Consider the following 19,293-nt stretch of genomic DNA (forward strand, 5'->3'; position numbering starts at 1 on the left):
GGTATCACCCTGGTATCACCGCTCGAGGAATTTAACACGCTCGAGGTTGGTATCATAGCTGCTATATTGACCACCTCATAGATTCGAGCCTACAGAACTGGTGTACTAAAGCAGTTTTATCATCGTCATCATTTATTGCAACCACCAGTTTTGTATTTAAATAATTTACAGCAAATCTCCAAGAGCGGCCATTTCAGGACCCCCAGATTCCCTCATACCGATTTCCCAGTCTAAACAGGCATCAGAAACATGAGACTTTTGAACAACGAAAGATCCACTTACAACTATAGATTATAGTGACGGCCATGAGAATACCTGTTCCGCTACCGATAGCGCCCATTAAGTCTGCAGCCACAGACAACAGCCCAAGAATTGCACCGCCAAAAGCAGCGGCAGTAGGTATCACACGTTTGAGTTCCTTGTACATCGATCCTTCTCGATGTCCGGCCATGACCTGAAAAAGAGAATAAGCAAATTCTTCAACCGCAACACTGGAGTCTTCTTTCACCATTTGTTGATCCTTGAGTTGTTTAGCTACATCTCTTGGTCCACTGCCTGAAACTTCAATCCAGGTTTTACTGAAGAGGGCGCACGCAGACAGCATGAATGTGATATAGATGCCAGTATGGATAGGATCTACAATTGCCTCGCGAATGGTGTGAGGAGGTGACATGTAATATGCAATACCAGAAGTGGCGACCAACTGGGGGGAATCTTCCATAGGCTACCATACAAGTCAGAGAGGAAAACATGATTAGTGGATGATGTACTTACCTCCCATACACCGAGTAACCTAACAAGGAAGTTGCTGGGGAATCGAGTGGCAAGCATTTGACTGACAATGAAAACGTTACTAGTCAAGGCACTCTCAAGCATGATAGGCATATTGCTTGTGTAGAAAAGTTTCACGGGGTAGCTCCCTCGTTGTCCGCGGAACCTGTTGCTCTTGACAGGTATTTCAATTCGGAAACCCTGGAGGTAGATAACGACAGCAAAGATGATCACTGTAGCAATGAGGTTCATAACATTGGGAAGACGATCCCTCCAGAAAGCCTCACGCAGGGCACGGCCCTTGTCATTCCAAGTGAAGAGTAGATGGAAAAGCGCGACAATAGCACCCTCGAATTCTGGGCCTCGACCAGTGTTGATTGTAGTAGGCGAAAAAGCCTTCCACACGATAGATTCACAGATGTTGGTGGCAATGAAGAGGGAGATACCGGATCCGAGACCGTAGCCTTTCTGCAAAAGCTCATCGAGGAGAATAACAATGAGAGCAGCTGAAACCAGCTGAATTATCAACAGGAGACAGACTCCCGCTCCTAATTCACTGGGTAGACCGTAAAGACCAGTGAGGACGTATACCGTAGCTTGACCAAGTGAGATAATGAGAGCAAAGACTGGTAGATGAATGACCTTCGTTAGAGTGTGATTTCCCATGGAATGAAACGGGACTGACGCTTCTGAGCACCGCTGAACAATGCCCTATCCTCCTTCAAACTGAAGTCGACCTCAATCAAATTTGCGCCAGCGAGAAGTTGCATAATCATTCCAGAAGTGACGATTGGACTGATACCAAGTTCCATGAGAGTACCCCGATTAGACGCCAAAATGACACGCATCCAGTAAAGAGGATCAGACGAGTCAGAGGACATAATGCCATAGAGAGGAACTTGAGAGCAGACAAGGAAAATAAGGAGAGTAACTGCCGTCCATAGGACTTTTTGATTAAATGGGACCTGAAGTGGACAAAATAAGAAAGTTTTCGAGCGACAGCAAGAAATGTAATACCTTTCTATCCGGCGAAGAGACCTCTGGTAAAATAGGAAGGAACGGCCGAACAAGATTCAAAAACCGAACTACAAGAGAATGGTCAGCTATGGAGATACTAAATAAGAGTTAGTTCAGGACATACAGCCGCTCATATTTTGTGGTGGAAGTTGACGATGAAAGGTGAATTACGGACACGAATGCCTTAGACGTGGCACAGCGATCACGCGTTCTGGGACTACTGGATACGTAATGAAGTATTATAAGCGATCACGTGGTATTTTACCAACTTCCGACACAATTCCAGTCAAACTCACACCATGTCCCGCTCGTTGATGGACAACCTCGCCTCGATTCGTACAGACATCTCTCTGACAGAGACAGAAGACTCTTGGGAGAAAATATGCAGGGGTATCGTCTCATTCTCAGAATTCATTCGCGCTTCATCCACGAACGGCACTCACGAGATCATCACGAAAGCCCGCGAGCTGCATAGACCTATCATCAATGCTATGAAGTCGGAAAGGACAAGGCTCTCTGGGCCAGCTATTGATCTTATCTCTACTCTGGCGTCAGAACTGGGCACCGACTTTGAACCACTTCTTCATCTCTTCTTTCCAACTCTACTTCTACTTTGCGCTCGTACGAGCAAAGTAGTTGTTGGTCGTGCACGCAGCTGTATTCTGTGCATCATTGAGACAACTCAACTGGTCACAGTCATTCCATACTTCATCCAAGCCATCCGCGACAAATCCGTCTCCCTTAGAACAGTCGCAGCAGAGAGCACACTGGCGTGTTTGAACTCTCTAAACCCGCCGGACTTGGAAAAAGAGGAAAGGACGAAGGATATAGAGGCCTTCATTAAGATGTCGGTCAGGGATGCCAATGCTGAAGTCCGGAAGATTGGCAAGCAGATATATCAAGCATACGAGTTGTTGCTCCCAAACAAGGCAGAAAGGTTCGTTGGAATTTGTACTCTAGAGATGCTTCGATTTCTTATCATGCCTACCTAGCTTTATAGCCCCTCTAACGCCAACAAGCAAGAAATATCTCGGGCTGAGCTCTAGACCGAAGTCTGCGATAGAGCTTGGCGGGGTTTCAGGTCCTCCACCTCACTTGTCATCCTCTTCCTCTTCGCGCGTCCCGGACTCCAAACCACAGGCTCCAAAGCTTGTGAAGAAAGCATCACAAGCCAGCCTTCCCTCTAGTGTTTCGTCTCGCACTCAACCTGGTCCCCACGTACAACGAGGGATTGCTAATTCCACGTCTCGGTCGAGGCCTCACAGTGCAATGGACCTACACGCGGGGCCTACCAGAGAAGATACTCATTTAGCTCATTTGTCTCAGAATAATCCCGTCCGGCCCAATCTACCACTATCTCGCTCTGAATCAGCCGCGACTAGCAATGGTCATTTCCGCTCTACTTCAACAACCCTGCTCGCTCATAATACTTCATGTAAACCAACAAACGTGTCAGCTGCTCCACAACGCGTTCTTGTAGCTCCCGTTCCAAATGTCCCCGCCCCTTCTTTCAAGTCTACCAGCGGTCCAGTACGCGTGGATCCACGAGCTGTGCGCGATCACAACCCCCCTGGCTCAAAAAAGCCAGCGTTGAGCTCTGATGAATCCGCTGTTACTGCCAAGAAGCCTGACGTTGAAAGCGTACAAGATAAAGTGGAATCAAAGAAAACCGAGCTTCCCAAATTGGTCAGGGAGTCGAAGGAAGAGTCCAGAAAGGAGGGTTCAAATTCTCTGACCAACAAGCGCTCGCTCAGGTCACTCAACAAAATACAGCAGCCACCTCACGGTAAAAATGGTCAGAATTCCAGAGATGCGGTGAAGACGAGTACTAGCTCTGTTACAACCGCATCCACTTCCAAAATCCCCTCAGTGTCATCCCAGACCAAGAATGCTCCACATTATACCCAACCTGTGGCCTCCTCCAGAGCGCGTACCGTCTCTGCATCAACATCCGTCAGTGTAGCCGCACGCGCCCCCTTTCCTCGTACCAGGGCCATTTCCTCATCAGCCTCTACCAGCTCTCTCGATGTATCTGCCAAAACGAGACCACCTGCTGTGCGGGCTAGAACCGCTTCGAGTACTGCTGCGTCCACTTCCGCAGCGACAGTAGCAGTTGCTCGCTCCGGAGAGACAACAACATCTAATTCCATAGATGCCAACTCTTCTCGTTCTGCTACTTCGTCCAAAACCTTGTCGAAGCCGGTATGGGGCAGTTCCTCTGGCACTCGCTCAGTCGTGCCAGTGCCTGGCAAACGGGTAGCAAGAACCGACGTCCCCAAACCTAGCATAACAGGCGGAAAGAGGAGCGGGAAGCAGAAGCGACCTTCGGTAGTTCCTGAAGAATTGGACGAGGTGGCAACTCCCCATGACGATGAAGACGAGGTGGTGGCTCCCCATGATGATGAGAATGATTTCAAATCGGCCGACACGTCGATCACAGAAGGGGAAGGTGTCGAAGAAACTGCCTCTGTAATAGTCCAAACAAATGAACTCGATGCAGAATCTCTAGAAGGAGAAGACAAAAGCTCGGAGCTTTCATTGAACACAAGAACGGGAGCCCGTGAGTCGGAATCACCTCTGATTGACTTCAGTGTGATGCAAGAAGGAGAGTCGACTACGCGAAGTGCTCTTGTCACTCCAGAGAATGAGGGTGTAGGATCTGCAGCTCTTGTAACGCATGTTACGAATCAGACCCCTGGCCTTACCCAAGCGGGTGCGCCTAATCAGGACAGGACAACCAGTCCTCTCCCCGTCAAAGTTACGGTCACTCCTAGTTCCTCATTACTTCTAGAGACTCCGGTTCGCGTGCATGATCTTACAACCCCGATGGGAGTTCAGGCCACACCGATCTCCGCATTACTTTCTTCTATTCAGCGTGGTTTTCTGTTTACGCCTGCGACCCCATTGTCTCCTCCCGACTCTTATCTTCCCAAAGAGGTCGGTGGATTGCCTACCATCCCTTTTCCTTTATTCTCAAATATAAATACTCGAACAAAGGAGGACGTAGAACGCGAGCACAGTAGCTTAGATTGGAAAGGGAGACAGGCTTTGGAAACAATGGACATGAATTGAAAGTACTTTCAAGGTATTGCGACGAATGATCTCGGGTGGAATTATGTAGCGAATCTTAGTTTGACCATACTCCATGCAATAGAGTTCATAAATCGTTCATGAATTGCAAACTCGTGTCCTCAGACAAATTTGGGTAATATAACGTAGGAGAATAAGGCAGTTACAGACTAATGTACTCGAGTCCTAGTTCAAGCTGACAACGGTTTGCTATCTTTCTGAGCTACAGAAGGGCTTCAGGAAGGATACTGTGATATTTTAAGTAATGCGCACCCATTGTAATTCTGTCCCCTAGTGATAAAGCTATTCCCTGCGTCTTACTGCGAATTCTGATGTGGCCAGTAACTGTTCCAGCCTCCGTTCGCTCGATACTTAGATTTGCCAACGCATCTTCACCTAATAAGAATGGAAAGCAATGAGACAACCAATTTTCGAAAAAGAAAAGGAGCTTACCGAACAGACTTCTTGCGTACATATTGGCCGACAAGAAATCACAATCTCCCGATAGTGCACCCTCTGGCGTCAAACATGACATGTTTGTGGATTTCATGACATGCTTAAGATACTCTCGGGGATCACTTGTCGGGTGTTAGCATTCTTCTGGTATCTAAGTTCTAAATCCCAACTCACGAAACAGAGCTGTTTACATTGACGCGATTTTCCCATTCAAACTCTGTCCACATACTCCGGAACTAAATAAGAGAGCCATGAATTCCAGTCACACAGATATATTTAGAACGTACCTGCGCCTCGTTACAGTATGCCGGTTTTATGTAGTCCATAATGTCGATGTGAATGTCGTTCAGGATGACGCATGCCTCAGACATGTTAGGGCCTTCCCAAAGAATGCTTCCGAAGATGACACCAGTTTCTGTAGAAGACACTTTGATTGTAGCTTTGATGCTCTGGAATCCATGGGGAGCGATCGTGTACACTGAAGGCCGTTCAACGATCTTAAGGTCGCCAAGGGTAGCAAAATCTAAGCAAAGATTTTGTAGTGTATTGGCCGTTTGATTCACAAGAAGGACATCTGCAAAGAGTACGGTGAGTTGAAATAAGAAGCTCTCGATTGAGGAACTCACCTAGCATTATATCGAAACCATGCATTTTCACGTAGGTTTCTACGTAAATCGGATCAGAGAAGCCAGTAAGCTGCGATATCCTGCTAAGATTAGAAATAAAGTCTTCGCGGACGTCGGTCGCGCCCGTCGCTCTGCCTAGGTCTTCTTCGTACTAGAGAATAACAATCGTTTTAGATATCAATGAAAGTAAACGAGAAATTCTTACATCGAGCTCCTGATCTGCACCTTTCTTCGAAAATTGTCTGAAGCTCAAGAGATCATCAACTTGAACGGCAGAAGTTTTGCGCGACGTTTCGGCTTCACGCTTTTCAGCAGCACGTTTCTGATAATTCGAAGGATGAGAGAGCTATTTTGTCATCAACAGGAAAAAATATTCTGACCTCCTGTGCACTGATCATCCTTTGGAATGCCTTTTTGGTATCTCTCAAGAATATCTCCTTCACGATTGCCTCCTCATCATCGGTATCAACTTTCGCCCCTCCGCTAAGTTCGCTCAACGTTTGGATACAGTTCATAATTCGCTCGGTGGAATCTTCGTCGATTTGTACCAAAGGAGCGCCTAGAGCAGGGGATGATTTGGCATGACCCACGCGAATAATGGATGTCATGATGAGCATTGCCTATAGAGGTATTTAACTCGAAACATTCAACTGGCAAGGATAATTAAATACCTGGGCTCGTAAGGTATTAGAGTCTGCTTGTTCAGAAGAAAGGCCATCGAATCGCAACACCAATTTGGTCAAAGTGACCGCGAGCACGGTACCCGTGAAGAAGTCACCTCCAAGGATCAAAGCTGTATAAGATGTTAGCGTTAGCAAGTGCAACATACATCAATACGCACTGCGTAACGGTGGTCGACTTTTCTCATTACGAAGCCCTGATGAACCGGCAGCAGTATATGCAGTTTCTGTAGCGTAAGTTCCATCTGCAAGCAGTTTGGGCTTTCCAGCTCCAACTTCTTTGACAAGAGTCTTCTCTTCTGTGGCATTCTCCTCCTGTGCCGACTCGACATAGATTGGGATCTCTCCGATACATGTCCGTATACCTTCTACACATTGTCTGATAGCCTCCGCCGCCTCGCTTGCAGAAGCATAAGACTCTTGAATGCCAACGAATTCACCTAGAATCCACAACACTCCACGGAAAACCTTTCCAGATTTGATATCGGAAAGGTTAGCGACAAGTCGATCGAAAATTCCGGAACGGAGATGGGGAAATTTGTCAACAACTTCGCGAATGAAAGCAATAACATCTAATGCAGTAGAGGCTGTAGCGGCGTTCGAGGCTGTGTTTTCTTAATGAGATGTTTCATTAACCACAAAAAATGCATACGTACTCGATGAGGAGCTAGTAGAATCTCCCAAGAACTCCATCAAAGCTAAAACAACACTTGCAGCGACTTCGGAAAACTTGATAGCGGTGACATGGATGGACTGGATGAGGAGCTGACGATATTCGGATGCCTAAACTATAGATCAGTTTGGGAAATGATAACAGAATCAAAATTCAAGATAAACAGACCTTGTCGAACTCTGCGGCCTTTTCTTGTGTCCTCAACAGCTGCTTTTTGAGGAACAAGGCGACCTCCTCCACGTTGCGACTGGAAGTCATACTAAGAACGATGTTCATGGCCTTTCGGCGTACATCCATGTCTGAACTGCAGGGCACTCAGTAGATATCAAAGGCACTGTATGATTTGACATACTTCCCGAGAATTTGAAGTACATCCATTATGAGACCGTCAAGAATATGTTCATGTTTGGCACGAAGAGCCTCGAGTCGATCGAGAACAATGAGCTTCACATTATTGTCAGATTCCTTGATAATCAAAGATATGAGAGTAGAAGCAGAAGCTTCAATGGAGAGGCATTAGTGATTAACGTGATGAGAACGAGCCCATGCCAGATAACATACCTTTCACTGCAGCGGGGTTTTGAGTAAGTAATGTCAACGTGGTTGCTGCCTCATACTTTACAGCATGGGAAGAAACATTGAGCAATTCGAAAATGAGCCTGATATATCGGGCACGGTGCGTGGAATCATTTTTGCAATCCAACCTCACCACCTCAATGACACTCATCTGCAATCCTTCGTCCAGAGTAGGTATGTTCTCATGATTGCTCAAAACCCAATCAACAGCTTTGGGGAGATCGCAATGAGCAAGGAAGATAAATGCGTTGCGTTTGCAGGTAGAGTCGCTTTCAGCAGCAAGAAACGTGCTCATGAGCTCAGAAGCATCGGGAATGAGGTTCTCGAATTCACGATAGATTGAAAAGAGGGCGAAGACGGCATTCTTGCGCACATATGAATGTCGGTGTTCGAGGCATGCTCGACACGTCGGAATAAGAGGTTCGAGTAATTCACTCTCATTTGCGATTTTCTGTAGAAAGCGCAAAGTCGCTCCACGAATATATTCGTTGGGGTGTTGCTAAACAAGAGTATCAATGAGAAGGGAAACATGAGAACGAGTAATTTCCGCACCAGATCGTTTCGTATCGCATTTCTGTACAGATTTTTCTCTGAAGTAAGTAAGCAGCCAGAAAGTCGACAGACATAGAACATACACAACAAGAATCATCTCCTGCTTTAGCTTCCCATTCTCGTCGTACTTTGGACAAACTTCCCAGTAGAAATGGAGAAGCTTCTTCAGTTGTTTGTTGCGTGAGGGCATCACAAATTGGATGATTGGCATCATGAGGGAGGGCTGTGAATTCCCGTTCCAGTTAGCATTCGCAGTAGAATTGTCGGGTGTTGTGCACCTGTGGGTTTCCATTGATAGTGGAAACAACAATTTTGCGAAGTGCTTCCAACTTGACATCGTCGGAACCTTTCTCTAGAGCAGTTCTCAGTTCTGCGGCAGAAGGATACTCAGCGCTTGATTCAAAGATGACAGTGTAGCATGGTTGATCGGTAGCCATTGTCGATGGGAGGTCAAATCTCAGAGCTGGGTCGGAGGGAGTACGGAAAGCAGATACAGATTAACGCGACCCCATCGCGACGTGTCGTGAAACATGCCGATCTCTGCCGAGGTTTTCGCCGCTTAAAATTCTATTTGAAAAATGCGTTAACCACTGATACTTCTACCATTCTCTTTGAAAGCTTGTTTATTCCCGTATGTCATTGGGTCATGTACTAAGACGCAGGGAGTTACTAGATAAGTAGCTGCACTAGGTTCTGTGTGATGGATGTGTGTTCAACAGCTTGGTCAAGTTTCGGCGAAGCTAACTTCTTAGCGGGTCGATAGAGGCACTTCTGTGAGGTTCTACACTCACTAAGACACTCGAGGCCAATGCCTTCAGAAGGGTAAGTGCTCAATCCATATGATATAAAAAATAATGCCAGGTGGCCCTAGGGCGTCGTCGATGATCTCATCCCACTTGTCTGCTTACTTTCACTAGTAGTAATACTGACTACAGCGAATAGATGAAAAACCACAATTCAGTGACGATCACAGAACTCGAAGTACAAATAATACGTGGATACTGCAAAACAACACACAAGTACAAACCAGTTCTAGAAGGTTCAAGTCACACTTGGCAAATACATGAATGCGTAGTATTAGATTTCACTCTCCCCTTCGAAAGGACCAGACCGTGCGTTTGCCAAACTCTGCACACTAACCTTTGGATTTTCCCATATAGCTCGTATCGCCTCGTTCCGAGCGAGACAAGCTGCGGTCCCCTTGATTACTCTTGTTTTTTCGCCAGTCTGGCGCGCTTGCCTGACGAGTGAAGATGTACGAGTTAGACGTATGCTCTCGAATTCCTCAAATGCGTCCTTGAGAACCCCCGTGGATGGCTCCCCAACGGAAGGGCTGTATTTCAAAAGTACTCGAACGAGATGGTAGACATCTTCGAGGGCTTGATTAGCACCTTGACCAAGATGCTGGAAGAATCATTGTCAGCGTATACCTGAATTATAAAGAGACATGAAGGTCGCGAACATACTGGACTGGTAGGATGGGCCGCGTCTCCGATAAGAATCACCCTTCCCTTGTGCCATGTTTTCAGTTCCGGTCGATCATACAGGCCATACTTCGAGAGGGCAATAATGATTTTCCCGTCGGTGCGAAAGAATAAAAACTCCAAGTACCTTGATCATTTTCTTAGCGGTCTGTACCAGTTCGCCAGCACCAAAGCCCCATTTGGAGACGGGATCTTTCTTCAGTTCTTCAAGGATAGAATCGTCCACAGCTCGCCAGGTCTCTTTGTGCTCAGCCTCTCGACGGGTTATTCTGTATCGAAGGTTATTCATCCTTCTTCTAAGTAAATGTATCTGCACTTACGCCCAGGAATTCAAGTCGGGACCAATTTGATAACTAATCATGTGGGTCTCTTCTCCAAAGTAGTTGACCATGGCATTCTTATGGCTCCAAGATTTTGGTGAAGGGCTAAACCCACCTAACTAATCCCAACGATCAGCACGAAAGATCTGGAAATTTTTATCGACCTTCACCTGAGTAAGGCCAGTGTAAGAAGCCTCTTCTTTACCAAAGAGACTGATTCGTGTGTTACTGTGTATGCCATCGCATCCGACTACAAAACTGGCAGTATCAGTTGTGCCGTTTTCGAACTTTACGTGGACAATATCTGCTTCTTGTTGGACATCAACAACCTTATGTTCGTAGTGGATCTCTACACCCGCTTTGGTGGCAGTCCCTGAGAGGACATGTAAGAAGTCATGTCTTCGAATTCCCATCCCAACACTGTTGACTGAATTATTCATGGTCCCTACCGTGTCCAACGGGGTTTCCAGAGTATACTCTCCGAGCAATTCTTCATGACCAGGTACGGTAGAGTAAAAGGCCATATGATTTTCGACTTGACCTGGAAGCTGTTCCAAAAGACCTGGGATGAGGGCAAGTACCCGAAGACCGTTGGACTGGAGCCTGTTATAATTAGTTCAATGGTCGATGTAGTGCAATCAGGTAGAAACGAAACACTGCAAATACTTACATGAGACTAATTCCACCGTCAGAGTCTCTTTTAATTCGCTCGTATACTACAGGGCGAAAGCCTTTGGATTTGAGGATACATGCAAGGACTGGGCCAGCCACGCCGCAGCCGACAATAATAACTTTGGTTGGACTGGAAGCCATGGTTACTGGGAGAGAGTGGGGCTGGGCTAAAGTAGGTAAAATCGATGATTGGTACTTTATACATACTGGGACACGGAAAACAGACCGTTTTCAGTACCTATGTATACGGAACGGTCTCGTCAAGGAATTCCTTAGTGGGACCGAAGTTCAACATCTATACTTCCCTACACAGTCACGGTGTAAACTTGAGGTCGTAACATCTACATAGGCGCGGCCTTGCCTTGTATGACTTCTTGTTCAGGTCTCTTCAAGGCATGGGCAAGTCAAATGCTCGTGAACGATCTGAGTTCTGTCCAGCTTCGGTTTGTTGACGACTTCGGGCTTTCTCGGAGTCGAAGCTTGATCACCGCGTGGTCGTGCTGATCGGGGCAATGTCATGTGAGATTACAAATTCATTCAAATCGATACAAACATGACCTCGGCTTGCCCAGAATCCTCTTGATCAATTCAATCAGTACAAAAAATGAAGAGTCGTACGGTTCGTGCTCATCGAACGACAGGAATATTCACCAAGTATTTAACCCACATCTTTTCTGTGTCAACTTTCTGTGCACGCTCTCCTTCGACTATTGAAACTTATGGCTTTTAACTCAACTGCCAGTAGTTTCGACGCGCTTTACCCAGGAACGGATCTGTCTTCGCTAAATTGGGCAGAGCAGCAATGGGTGGCTTGGTACGTCTGGTGGGGCAATCCCGTTATAGCGACGGGAATGATTAGTTTTCTAATGCACGAAGTATGTAGTGCACGCGTAGTTCCAATTCACTTCAGCTAATGTGTATCACTCTATCTCTGCTCTCAGATAGTGTATTTTGGTCGGTCAATACCTTGGATGATCATCGATGCTATTCCGTACTTCAGACGATGGAAGCTCCAACCAAACAAAATACCTAGTCCTGAAGAGCAGTGGGAATGCATCAAGCAGGTTTTATGGGCACATATGACGGTCGAATTACCAACGGTGAGTTATGTTGGCTAATTTCACTATAGCAAGCCTGCTTAAACTACATAACAGATTTGGCTTTTCCATCCCATGGCTGAGGTTTTTGGGATGAAGACTTATCAAGTACCTTTTCCGACCTACTCGACCATGGCTTGGCAAATAATGTTCTTCATGTTCTTTGAGGATTTGTTTCATTGGACTGGTGAGTACCTACCTTGAATTTTCTATCTTCTATGATTTAATTTTTCTGTAGCTCATCGCGCCCTTCATGAACCGCATCTGTACAAACACATACACAAACTTCACCACAAGTACTCCGCTCCTTTTGGGTTAGCAGCGGAATACGCGCATCCAGCTGAGGTGTTCATTCTCGGAATGGGTACCCTTGCTGGCTCCCTTATTCTTTGCCTCTTCACCGAAGTCCATTTTGTGACATTCTTCTTATGGGTTATCATCAAGCTTTTTCAAGCGATCGACTCTCATTCTGGATATGGCAAGCAAATCTCTCAATCCTTCCAGCCTTGGATAACTGATTTATTTTCAGATTTCCCCTGGTCACTCAAACATTTCCTTCCATTCTGGGCTGGAGCAGACCATCACGACTTTCATCATATGGCTTTCACAGACAACTATGCTACATCGTTCAGATGGTGGGATTCAATTTTCGGGACCGACCACCAGTATCACGCTTATCGTGCTCGAGTAAAAGCTGCCAAAGCAAAGGCAGCGACTGCGGACGAATTCTACAAGGCTGAGCAGGAAATCAATGCTCAAATTCTTAGTGAGGGTTTACTGACGGAGGCAGCCCTTGAGGCCAAGGTTAAAAAGAATTGAATTCATTATATACTGGAATCTATGTACAGTATCAATCCCTAATCTACTCGTAGTCATTCTGTTGGATCTGAAAGTGGTGAATTCCTTCGTCACTTCAGGTCAGTCAACTACGATCCAACGTCATAACTTCATGACCCACAGGATAGTTTGATACAACCTGATAATTATACGTAGAACTCATGTCTCTAGGTTTGTGGCACTCGGAAGTATCGAGGAATAGATTCTGCCTTGGGGACTATGTCTGCTCATCCCGCCAGTCACTGTGTGTAGAAGTACATTCTATCTTAGACCTAAGATAGCATACATCACACCGAATCATCGATTCAGTCGATCGAATTGAGCTCATAGGAGCATTCGACGATCCGATGGCTTGCATTCAGCAAGAGTCCTGAGAATGAGAAATAGTTGACCATCAGTATCTTATGCGACTGCTCTTCGCCCTCTGGTAAATTCGTAGGCGAGAGTAGGCCAGGCGTCTGGCACAAGGCCAACAGATAGCGGAACCCCATACTCAAATTGAACCTCCCCCAATATTTCAACACACTCCTCGAGGAGTCTGCGATCATCCTCCGTATGCATCCGGTACTCCTCTTCCTCCCTTGTTCGTACGTCGCTTTCGGATCTAATGTCTACAATCCCATCCGCCTCCGAGTCGCTGTCAATCGAAATCGACGAGGACATAGACCGCAGACGTCTTCTCCGTCTATTGTTTGAGGGACTCGGCTCGAAGACAAGTACTCGAAGATTTTCCAAAGGTGCTGCAGGCGGAGTACATCGTGCCCGTGCTTCAACCATTGATCGGACGAAATATGCAGGAAGGCCAAGATCATGTTCGATAGTGAGAGAAGTGAGCTGGGAACACAGTAAAGATGGGGTGTTGGTTTCAGGCATCAATGCTCCGATGACTGCTCTCGTAAACCCTACAGATCGAAAAGCAAGGATCTCGAGCTTTTTAAGTCTGGGAAGTCCACGAAGAACCTCTCTCCAAAACCCAACATCCAGGCTGTTAGCATTATTGGTGTCCGTACAGCTATCTCTAACGGCTAAACATTCTACCTCCGAGACGGGGTACCGAGAGAGAAGTCGGATGGGAAGGAGTTGTGATGCACTAAACGTACCATACATGTACAAAACGCGACCTTCGCCTTCCATGCAACCGGTAACAGATACGAAGGGCGTGTCAAGTATTACCCTTGGCTGTCGCGCAAGGTACCATTTTTTGATATGCCTCATGTTCTCGAGTTTGGATATATCTTCTGGGAGAAGTAAAGCTAAGCCTCTTGCGAACTCTGAGTCAGAATGTGTAGCATTGAGCATACGTTCACCCCAGAAATACATGTCCGTATTCGGCGGTAAGTGGAGATGGGATAGGAATCGTGCAACCAATGAAGCAGATGACCATTCTCCGATATCAAGCTGACGGAGGTTAGGGAGAAAGACTGTCTTTGAGAGGGGGCTATGAAGCTGAGTGCCAACATCTGTGCGTGTGGGCCCTGCTCGCACTAGAGCTAATTCCTCAAGGGAAGGGGAACTGGCCAAAAAATCAAGAAATTCATCCATTGTTGGTCGTGTGCTTTCATTCTGGTCGTATAAGCATACGTGTGTGAGGGATTGAAAATAACCTCTAGGCCACGCCGTTAGATGTTTGAGGCAAAGTTTTTTCAAGCTGGGCATTTCGCCATCGAACATCTGAGGAAGAACTCCATTCGTAATGCCCCTTCCATCCGTCACCAACGTCAGGCTCGTCAGGATTGGAGCGGGAAATTTGAATTGATGGAACATGGTACCAGAAGTTGCAGCGCTTGATTGCCATGAGTCTGCATCGAGGTGAAGTTCCTGGAAGCGTTTTGATTGGTGAGCGATAGACTCTAACAGACCTTCTGAAAGATTGTCCAGTTTGGGACCCAAATAGACTTTCAATGGCACTACGGAAGAACGCTTGAGGAACCGTTCAGGAAGTAAGGCACTGTCAAGCTCTGACCAAAGCTGAGGCGACGTAGCGATTAGCCCCCTCCAATGCCTACACACTTGCAGTAATGAGAGCCAGTGCCAACTAGATGGGGAAGGGTGTGGCATAGGGAGAAAGTCAGAAAGATGCTGCTGCGTTTGGTGGAAGATGAGAATAAGAAGTTCCGGCGGGAGCCTGTTGACGGGTTGTAGTAGGTTTCGCACACCACGAACGAGGGATAGAGAGATTCGGAGCTTTTGCTCCATTGAATCTAACTGAAAGCGATGAGAATAGCGGCATGGATTCAGGGACAGAGACGTACTTCGGCCACAGAGTATTTGGACAATCTACATAGGAAGATAAAATTTGTTAAGGAAGAGATCAGGTAAACAGGCGACGCCTATTACCTACTTGGCTTTGTACATCGATTGGCCTTGTACAACATTGCCTCCACCAATTGCTGAAAACTCAACTTTGAGCCAACGGGAGCCATACTTACCTTGCAGGAAAGTCGAGTACTGAAGCTGAAGCTCCAGACCTCACACTTCGGGAACTGAAATATGAGGGAGGGAAAACACAAAGAATGGAATGACATTGCACACGCGCTGAACATGCATAAACCAGCCCGGCCCGGAGAAAGCAAATATTGATAGACCACAACGTCGATGGACACATTACCAGAAACTCTTCTTTCCACCATTCAAAATTTCAAAGTATACGATGGACTTCCTTCTAATGTCACGCACCCGTTTGCTTCTTCCGCAGAAACATCTTGTGGAATTTTACAGGACATCATTCAAGCTTCAGATCAGCTTGCCAATTCGTTGAATCAATATCTACAGGCAGATTTTACGAATACCAAACTTGTTTCCCTTCTGCGCCAACAAGCAACCTTGTCCCGCTCTTTGCATCTCGTCAGAAAATTCCTCTTCTTGTTAAATCCACATCGTGACTAAATGGCGACTAGTCAGATCTTAATATCCAACAAACTTTGCATGCATTAAAACAAAGGTCGAAAGCCAGCTACGGAGAGGATATTCCCCAGGATAGGACTGCTCTTGTAGATTGGTGTGTCACCCGCTGTGAAGCCTGGGGAAAATTGGTTGGAATGGAGACTTTCAAGGATCAAGTAGGAGAAGGGACTATCAGTTTCGTATTCGGTGGCAAAGTTCTCGTAGTCGACCTCGAGCTCTCGATTGATCGAACAAATCCATTGAATCCAATAATCGTTGTTTCTAAAGCGAAAACATCCTACGCTATCAGTAGTCCTGAGGCAACAACAATGGACGGATCGTTATCGCTCGATGCTTTTCTGAAAGATACCTTTCAAAGTTTCTTCGAAGAGGTCCAGAAACCCGATGAGCATAGAGATCCCGTTCAAGCTGCCAGGCTTGGAAGTATCATTTTGGACCATTTTCGATATCTGGTCATGTTGGATCGACTGGCAGAGCGGAAGGAGGATGGCGGTGTTAGGTGGTTTGTGGATGTAGATCAGCTCTGCACTGTGGTGGAGACTTTTGCTAAAAGCGAGGGAGAGGCTGTAGCATTGTGAGCGCGTTTCAATTACTACGATCCACACTTGAGTCGAATTTATTAGATCCATGTCTACGGAACGTCCTCCCCTTGACATTTTCCTTCTCCGGGCGCATACCCTTCCGTTGCCCTACCTCAAATCTCCATCGCTATCATTCTTGACTTATCTCTCTCCTCTTGCATATTTTTCATTGCTGCGAAGCTCTTCGGCACTTCCCCCAGATACTAGTACGAGCTTACCCAGTTTTGATATACCTCTTCATCAACTCCGTTCTTCACTCGGGATAAGCCTTAAGGGTGCTACAATTGCTACTCTTACTCTTTCGCCCCCCATTGAATCTCACATTTTCCCGGCCTCGATGTCTATCCCTACTCTGACTGCGCGACCAACGTTCTCGCTCGTTCCCAGAGGGTCAGACTTAGAACATGTCTTTCCCCAGCTCGCAGATCTTCCATCGACCGCTTTAGATCCTGCAGACAACGAGTCATCAGGGCGTAACGTCTGGTTTCTTGATTTCACGGAAGGTGGTCAATATTCAGGTATTGTGATGAGCCAATCAAGGATGCGAGAAATCGAGCTCGTCATAAATCCATTGAGCAGTATGGAAACAATCAATTCAGTCGGTATAATGTCCTTTGGTACTGGAAGCTGGGTGGATCTATTGGTTAGTGAATCTTGTTCTATTCTCCAATATCCCTGTTCAATGACCTCGACGTGCAGATCAATCCGTCGAGCCTAGTTTCTCCAGAACGCTACGTCGCCATCTTTGTGGGTGCGACTTCTTTTTGGTTCTGTCCGCCATACTGATTGGTTCCCGACAGCGGTCCCCATCGTCCTCTCACCCCCCTCTACAAATGCGCCTAACTGCGCCAGAGGAGCCTGGATTCGTGCTTCATAAAGTACCCGTCAACAGTATGAAAGAAGTCTGGGGTGTATTGGAAGTGAATATATCATCCATCTTTTTCTTTGCATAATTCTGATGAACCTTCCAGGTTGTTCGTGAACAATGCTGGCTCAATGAAATACTCTTAGGATGTGAATGGCATACAGAAGGGTTACATCTTACACATGAAGAAGACGACGAACAGGAAAGCAAAGTCACAGATGCCGACCTAGATGCTGTACTTGCAGGTATGCAGAAATTTGCTGTCATACTGTCTGTCTAGCAAAATGAAGCTGAATCTTGTTATGAGGTTCTGTGACACCGCGGAAAATACCAGTCAACGTGTTTGTTCCGTCATACAGTGGCACACCCGGCCCCATCTTCGAAAGCCCAGAACTGAACGAAATGACACCAAGAGTGCGTCGGACCAAAATCGTCATGACTTCGCCAGAACGGCCACCCATATCGGGTCTTGTTGAGATATGCGTGTCGTTTGATGAAACCAGGCCACGGGGTATTAGTGTGGAACTCAATGGTGCAATGGGTGTAGATTTGAAGCTAGAAACAATGGAAGAAATCTGCCGACGAGGGGGTGCCTTGAGTTTGCCTGGACGAATATGGGCGAAAGCACATGGGTTTTCACAGTAGTCAATATAGCTCACTCAAATCACACAGACTCTTTGCACCAAAGTGAACCAATTTGAATTTTCCACACGTTTACAAAAAGATTAAAGGTAGTTTCGTTTTCCAGGAAAAAATTACGCCACACCCTGCGACGTCTTTCCAGCGTTAGCCTTGTCTGCAGCAATATTTGTGTTCAGTTTGGTCCTGGGAAGGAAAGGTCAGAAAGAACGGAATATGCTTGAAAGAGTTAACGCACTGCTCTGTGTTAAGACTATCTTCAAGATCGGAGGTGTCATCTCCGGAGGCCTGCGCTTGCGCGATCTGCAATGCGTTTGTTCAACCCAACATCTGAGAGAAATAGTGATACAAACCTTTATGTTAATGGCTTGGATCTCGCCAGTCAACTTTAGGACCTTGTTCTTAGTCTTGCCCACACTCAGGGCATCAGCTACAGGCAGTCGCTAATAAAAAAACGAAATATTCAACCATCAACAGTGATAACGTACCAGCAGCTCCAGTAGCGGCGTCGATTTGAGGGTCGAAGTCATCCGTCTCCGCAGACTCTGCAGCCTCTCGCATAGTATTGATAGCATCCTGTAAATAAAGACTTGAGCTCAACGCAGCATGGCTGTACCATGGTAATATTCACCAAAGTATCAGAAGAAACCGTAGACAGGTCGACGCCAGCGAAAGGATCTAGACCTACGATTAGAAAGACAACAAAAAGGAGATACGAATTTTTACTGACCAACAAAGACCGCGTTAGCTTCATCAACTGCGGTTCCCCCAACACCATCAGATATTTGAAAATCAGCATAACTGGAAGACCCGAAAATTCAGTGGATGATAATCAGATGGAAAAGATCTTACGCCTGCTCAGTGAAGGTGCCGGTGGCCGTAGTATTGGCGCGAACTACCAAATCAAGCTTGACTGGGACTGGGGCAGCAACAGCGATACCAGCAAGGAAAGAACCGAGAAGAGCAATGAGACTGAAACGAGCCATAATGAAGATGTTCGCAAGAAAGACGGAAAGTTGAACTGAAGCTTTGTGAATACGACCGCTAAAGGGTGGAGAACGTTGAACGTTGAAGGGCGCTGGCGCAAAAAAACGAAAGTACGGAAGGAAAAGAAGGTGAGACGCCGTCAAGACAGTCGAGGTTCAAAGTGATAAGGAAACCCCTTCATGACTTCGCCCTTTTATGAGAATTCTGTGGGAACTGAGCGCAAGAATCTAGAAACACCAAGTCAGAAGACCGAATATTAGGTTGTTAGGAGAACGTTCCCATCTATGAGTAAATGTGTAAATGTATACACGTACCTGACACGTACCTGACGGAGAATTATTATATGTATGTATGTACTAGGCTCCACTGTCGTGGACCACACCTTGCTTGGTACATGGTAGATTCAAAACGCAGCGCGCACAGGGCACGCCGCGAGTGGGTACGGGGCTGCCATATGCTGGAAGGAGTGAGTTGCTGTGGAACCTTC

At 46.5% G+C, this 19,293-nt stretch overlaps 8 protein-coding genes across 8 annotated transcripts; 3 read left to right on the forward strand and 5 right to left on the reverse strand.

Annotated features, from left to right (window-relative positions):
* Positions 1 to 15: 15 nt before the first annotated feature.
* Positions 16 to 1,976, reverse strand: C8R40DRAFT_1251406 (SecY subunit domain-containing protein). Its single transcript, XM_046233702.1, has 7 exons — positions 1,913 to 1,976; positions 1,789 to 1,856; positions 1,457 to 1,736; positions 775 to 1,397; positions 509 to 724; positions 283 to 454; positions 16 to 230 (listed from the first exon to the last, which is right to left on the reverse strand). Exons 1-7 carry the CDS (start codon positions 1,920 to 1,922, stop codon positions 166 to 168), a joined length of 1,434 nt encoding a protein of 477 aa, XP_046086214.1. The 5' UTR covers positions 1,923 to 1,976; the 3' UTR covers positions 16 to 165.
* Positions 1,977 to 2,102: 126 nt separating this feature from the next.
* Positions 2,103 to 2,780, forward strand: C8R40DRAFT_1045615 (clasp N-terminal domain-containing protein; the record flags this gene model as incomplete). Its single annotated transcript, XM_046224321.1, has 1 exon — positions 2,103 to 2,780. The coding sequence occupies one exon, from the start codon at positions 2,103 to 2,105 to the stop codon at positions 2,778 to 2,780; it is 678 nt and encodes a 225-aa protein (XP_046086215.1).
* A 2,268-nt stretch (positions 2,781 to 5,048) lies between these two features.
* On the reverse strand, positions 5,049 to 8,857 carry C8R40DRAFT_1160799 (adaptin N terminal region-domain-containing protein; the record flags this gene model as incomplete). Its single annotated transcript, XM_046230060.1, has 17 exons — positions 5,049 to 5,080; positions 5,131 to 5,253; positions 5,311 to 5,435; positions 5,488 to 5,549; positions 5,601 to 5,887; positions 5,940 to 6,090; positions 6,145 to 6,261; positions 6,320 to 6,559; positions 6,611 to 6,732; positions 6,781 to 7,206; positions 7,276 to 7,402; positions 7,461 to 7,596; positions 7,645 to 7,792; positions 7,854 to 8,367; positions 8,421 to 8,442; positions 8,504 to 8,643; positions 8,699 to 8,857. The coding sequence occupies 17 exons, from the start codon at positions 8,855 to 8,857 to the stop codon at positions 5,049 to 5,051; spliced, it is 2,931 nt and encodes a 976-aa protein (XP_046086216.1).
* Positions 8,858 to 9,082: 225 nt separating this feature from the next.
* C8R40DRAFT_1104966 (uncharacterized protein) lies at positions 9,083 to 11,415 on the reverse strand. The gene is made up of 10 exons (XM_046228088.1): positions 11,258 to 11,415; positions 11,123 to 11,134; positions 10,895 to 11,063; positions 10,395 to 10,827; positions 10,225 to 10,343; positions 10,032 to 10,173; positions 9,887 to 9,973; positions 9,363 to 9,824; positions 9,184 to 9,242; positions 9,083 to 9,126 (listed from the first exon to the last, which is right to left on the reverse strand). Exons 3-8 carry the CDS (start codon positions 11,035 to 11,037, stop codon positions 9,498 to 9,500), a joined length of 1,251 nt encoding a protein of 416 aa, XP_046086217.1. The 5' UTR covers positions 11,038 to 11,063; positions 11,123 to 11,134; positions 11,258 to 11,415; the 3' UTR covers positions 9,083 to 9,126; positions 9,184 to 9,242; positions 9,363 to 9,497.
* Positions 11,416 to 11,615: 200 nt separating this feature from the next.
* On the forward strand, positions 11,616 to 12,812 carry C8R40DRAFT_1069622 (uncharacterized protein; the record flags this gene model as incomplete). Its single annotated transcript, XM_046226131.1, has 4 exons — positions 11,616 to 11,771; positions 11,838 to 11,996; positions 12,051 to 12,180; positions 12,232 to 12,812. 4 exons carry the CDS (start codon positions 11,616 to 11,618, stop codon positions 12,810 to 12,812), a joined length of 1,026 nt encoding a protein of 341 aa, XP_046086218.1.
* Positions 12,813 to 14,315: 1,503 nt separating this feature from the next.
* C8R40DRAFT_1001162 (uncharacterized protein) lies at positions 14,316 to 14,645 on the reverse strand (the record flags this gene model as incomplete). The annotated part of the gene is made up of 1 exon (XM_046222757.1): positions 14,316 to 14,645. A coding segment is annotated over one exon (330 nt), but the record flags the coding sequence as incomplete, so codon positions are not given.
* Positions 14,646 to 15,425: 780 nt separating this feature from the next.
* On the forward strand, positions 15,426 to 18,079 carry C8R40DRAFT_1237318 (uncharacterized protein; the record flags this gene model as incomplete). Its single annotated transcript, XM_046233430.1, has 8 exons — positions 15,426 to 15,674; positions 15,728 to 16,308; positions 16,358 to 16,958; positions 17,015 to 17,062; positions 17,116 to 17,235; positions 17,287 to 17,425; positions 17,488 to 17,867; positions 17,929 to 18,079. The coding sequence occupies 7 exons, from the start codon at positions 15,426 to 15,428 to the stop codon at positions 17,823 to 17,825; spliced, it is 2,076 nt and encodes a 691-aa protein (XP_046086220.1). The 3' UTR covers positions 17,826 to 17,867; positions 17,929 to 18,079.
* C8R40DRAFT_1069625 (uncharacterized protein) lies at positions 17,936 to 18,805 on the reverse strand (the record flags this gene model as incomplete). Its single annotated transcript, XM_046226132.1, has 7 exons — positions 17,936 to 18,005; positions 18,058 to 18,122; positions 18,173 to 18,249; positions 18,308 to 18,395; positions 18,436 to 18,503; positions 18,550 to 18,620; positions 18,672 to 18,805. 7 exons carry the CDS (start codon positions 18,803 to 18,805, stop codon positions 17,936 to 17,938), a joined length of 573 nt encoding a protein of 190 aa, XP_046086221.1.
* Positions 18,806 to 19,293: the final 488 nt, after the last annotated feature.

Source organism: Lentinula edodes (assembly GCF_021015755.1).
Source record: "Lentinula edodes strain Le(Bin) 0899 ss11 chromosome Unknown C8R40scaffold_18, whole genome shotgun sequence".
NCBI classification, from domain to species: Eukaryota; Fungi; Basidiomycota; class Agaricomycetes; order Agaricales; family Omphalotaceae; genus Lentinula; species Lentinula edodes.